Source organism: Anarrhichthys ocellatus, unplaced genomic scaffold (assembly GCF_004355925.1).
Source record: "Anarrhichthys ocellatus isolate YVR2014 unplaced genomic scaffold, GSC_Weel_1.0 scaffold3522, whole genome shotgun sequence".
NCBI lineage: Eukaryota > Metazoa > Chordata > Actinopteri > Perciformes > Anarhichadidae > Anarrhichthys > Anarrhichthys ocellatus.
Genome location: NW_022283496.1, coordinates 2,032 through 5,578, shown reverse-complemented (window position 1 = coordinate 5,578; position 3,547 = coordinate 2,032). Strand labels below are relative to the sequence as shown.

Below are 3,547 nucleotides of genomic sequence, written 5' to 3'. Positions count from 1 at the left end.
ACAGAAAAAACCAAACACCACAGAAAACATTACTCTTATAATCTGTATATTTTGATTCATTTTATAATAGACAAAAATCAACTGGTGTAATCAAAGCAGCAGATATATTGACAGTATAAAGCTCTGAAAACACTGGATCCTACATTTCCCATAATGCAACTTGCCAGCATCTTTTATTTAACCCCTCTGTGCCTGGTAAACAGTTGGTAAAGTTCGATTCGCAGACTCTGTTCTACGTTTGTAGTCTCCAACAACCTCAAACTGAAATTTCCCCAATGACATCACTATGACATCAGAGACGACGTCACACAGCGGTCTCCACAGGCTGATCTGATGATAATCAGTAAACTGATCTTAATGTGTGCAATGGAGGGAAGTGACACTTCAAGACAAAACAAAAGAGATGAAAATTGTATTCTGTCTAATGGCCAGCAGGGAGCAACTCCTGCAGTTTGCAGGTAATGGCCAGGCATGGGTAACCTCGGTCTGAGGGTCATAGGCAGGGCTTACCTGGATTTCGGCAGGGAGATGGGTGCAGCCAATTTAAGTAGAGATGTCAGCGCAGCAGCTCATTTCTCATCAACCCGGTTTTATTGCTGAGGAATACCGGATAGGGGTGGAGCAGGAAACCTCAGGCTGGAGCAGCACTGATGGAAGGGTCTGAGGATGGCCAGACAGCGAGAGCCGTTCTGGTGGTTTACCAGGAGGTTGGCGACGTAGGCAGGACCGCACTGGAGGATAGCCGGACAGCAGAGAAGGACAACTGGGCACCCAAAATATTATGTGGAGTGCTGCAGCAGAATGCGTGACTATAGATGAGTGGACAGACACAGAGGTGCACAAACAAACCCACACTCACTCACTCACTCAATTGCATGATCTGGAGATAATCTCAGCCATGTCATTTAATTTATCTCATAGTAAATACCTTTGCTCTTTATATTGTTGTATCCATTGTTTTCTGATGATCAGGACTTAACTGTCTCGTGATATGATGACGTGTATTTACTTTCATTATCTCTAAGTGGACAGTAAAAGGGGAACACCCCCACCTGAGCACCTGATGGGTGTATTCGTCATTCAACAGATGTGGGCGTCAAATGACACGAGTCATATGACATTCCTAAGTACTATTAGGGAGTAGTAGGGACAGTCAGGGGGATAAAAATAATTTCCGGGAGATTTCCAGAACATAGTCAAAATTATTTAAAAAAAATCATAATCTTTTGAAAGGGCGGAACTCAACGTGGGCGGAGTCAAACGTTGAGCGCAGCCCAGCGTGTTCAATTTTGATCAGCAGATCAAACTCGATGGAGAGAAGTCACAGAAAGGAGGAAATACTGCGAACACAGGTAACACTGGGATTGCTGGAGGACTGAAATACTGCTACTGTAAGCTGCTGCTGATTTCTCTCTCACACACGTCTATATGCTGGAGGCAGGAGATTTAGTGGAGCTACGTGTCAAAGTGAAAGTAAAACTTATTTCTGTGTGTTCTTTTTTTAGCTTCACTCTGAGACAAAATGGCTTCACGATCAGAAGAGGATCTCTGCTGTCCTGTTTGCATTGAAATCTTTAAAGATCCTGTTATTCTGTCGTGTAGCCACAGCTTCTGTAAAGACTGTGTGAAGAACTGGTGGAGAGAGAAACAAATACAAGAGTGTCCAGTTTGTAAGGAAAGACATTTATTAAATGATCCACCTCGTAACCTGGCTTTAAAGAACGTGTGTGAGTCCTTCATACTGGAGAGAGATCAGAGAGCTTCAGAGAGTCTCTGCAGTCTGCACTCTGAGAAACTCAGACTCTTCTGTCTGGACCATCAGCAGCCGGTGTGTCTCGTCTGCAAAGAATCAAAAACACACAACAACCACAGATTCAGACCCATCGATGAAGCTGCAGAGGATCTCAAGGAGGAGATCCAGGAATCCCTGAAGCTCTTAAAGGAGAAACTGAAGCTTTTTAAACAAGTTAAAGGAAACTGTGATCAAACAGCAGAACAGATGAAGGTCCAGGTCGGACACACAGAGAGGCAGATTAAGGAGCATTTTAAGAAGCTTCACCAGTTTCTAGAGGAGGAAGAGGAGGCCAGGATCTCTGCTCTGAGGGAGGAAGAGGAGCAGAAGAGTCAGATGATGAAGGAGAAGATGGAGGCTCTGATCAGAGAGATAGCAGCTTTTTCAGACACAGTCAGAGCCACAGAGGACGAGCTGAGAGCTGAAGACGTCTCATTCCTGCACAACTACAAGGCTGCAGTGGAAAGAGTCCAGCAGCGCCTCTTGCTGGAGGATCCACAGCTGCTCTCAGGAGCTCTGATAGACGAGGCCAAACACCTGAGCAACCTGAACTACAACATCTGGAACAAGATGAAGGAGATGGTCTCATACAGTCCTGTGATTCTATATCCAAACACTGCTCGTCTAGCACATCTCAATATGGTAGCCCCCCCCCATAGGCAATCTGGCATGGCAGCCGCCCGGGAGGCGGCAGCCGCCTGGGCAGCCGTCGCCCGCACCCCTCCTTCTGGCATGGCAGCCGCCTGGGCAGCCGCCGCCCGCCCCCCCTCCCTCTTGCATGGCAGCCGCCGCCCGCCCAGGAGGCGGCAGCCGGCGCCCGCCCCCCTCCCTCGCCCTAGGCCATCTGGCCCCCCCTAGGCGATCTGGCATGGTCGCCATCCCTCCCTCTCTCCCTCATCTCCCTTATGGTCGCTCCCTCATGGTCGCCCCCCACCCCCACCCTCTCTCCCTCATGGCATGGCATGGCGCCCCTCGCTGCTCCTCCTCCTCCCTCGACTATATTCTAAGCTTCACAGATCACGTTAAATTGACTCTAATACCTTTACTCATCTCATCTCTTCCGTCAGTCTAACTTTGTTTTAGGTGTTATTAAATGTCAATCACTCTAGCCTACTCAACACTTGCGTCACTCGCTCGCAGACGAAGCCGTTTTTGAGCGCGAGCCGGCAGCACCTCTACACACACAATCACACACCCAGCATGCAACACTACTGATGCCACTGATGTTCACACCCCATCGTATGTTCTGTTCTGTTCATTTCTACAATATAGTTCATACTAATTCTACCCTCTGATTCCAGTTTCGTTATTGTGTGGTCTTTCTCTGCTGACATTCATTCCTTAAAGGCTCTATATAGTTATACGTATGGCTAGCTGGCTGGGGCGCTGGCGAAACTGCCCCAAAGAGGCGGGTCTATGAAGCAGTTTAGCCAATGATGCTTTAATGCCGATTAAAGATATAAATGAGTGACATACAATTTAGCCAATCAGCGTCCTCAAATAGATTCTGCCCCAAGCTGCACGTTCCCGTCCGGACTAGTCTCTACAGGAGAGCGCGAGCGCCAGCGCGAGCACTCCTCCAAGAGCCGTTTGAGAGGAGAACTTTGAGGAGAAACACAATCAGACAGCAGACTAGCGGGAAAGGGAAGCAGTACATGAAGCTTCTCTCCTAGCGGAACACCAGGCAGGTTTGGCTAGCTGGATGACGTCATGCTAATAACTTATTTAGCTTTTTAAAACAACGGGGACAGATCC

The 3,547-nt window shown here is 48.0% G+C and overlaps 1 protein-coding gene across 1 annotated transcript; it reads left to right on the top strand.

Moving 5' to 3' along the window:
* The first annotated feature begins 1,290 nt into the window (after nucleotides 1–1,290).
* LOC116378992 (tripartite motif-containing protein 35-like) lies at nucleotides 1,291–2,650 on the top strand. Its single transcript, XM_031840897.1, has 2 exons — nucleotides 1,291–1,352; nucleotides 1,506–2,650. Exon 2 carries the CDS (start codon nucleotides 1,523–1,525, stop codon nucleotides 2,648–2,650), a length of 1,128 nt encoding a protein of 375 aa, XP_031696757.1. The 5' UTR covers nucleotides 1,291–1,352; nucleotides 1,506–1,522.
* The last annotated feature ends 897 nt before the right edge of the window (nucleotides 2,651–3,547 follow it).

Bases quoted from the DNA above. Each gene is read 5' to 3' on its own strand.
- LOC116378992 (XM_031840897.1), top strand. From the start codon at position 1,523: ATGGCTTCACGATCAGAAGAGGATCTCTGCTGTCCTGTTTGCATTGAA.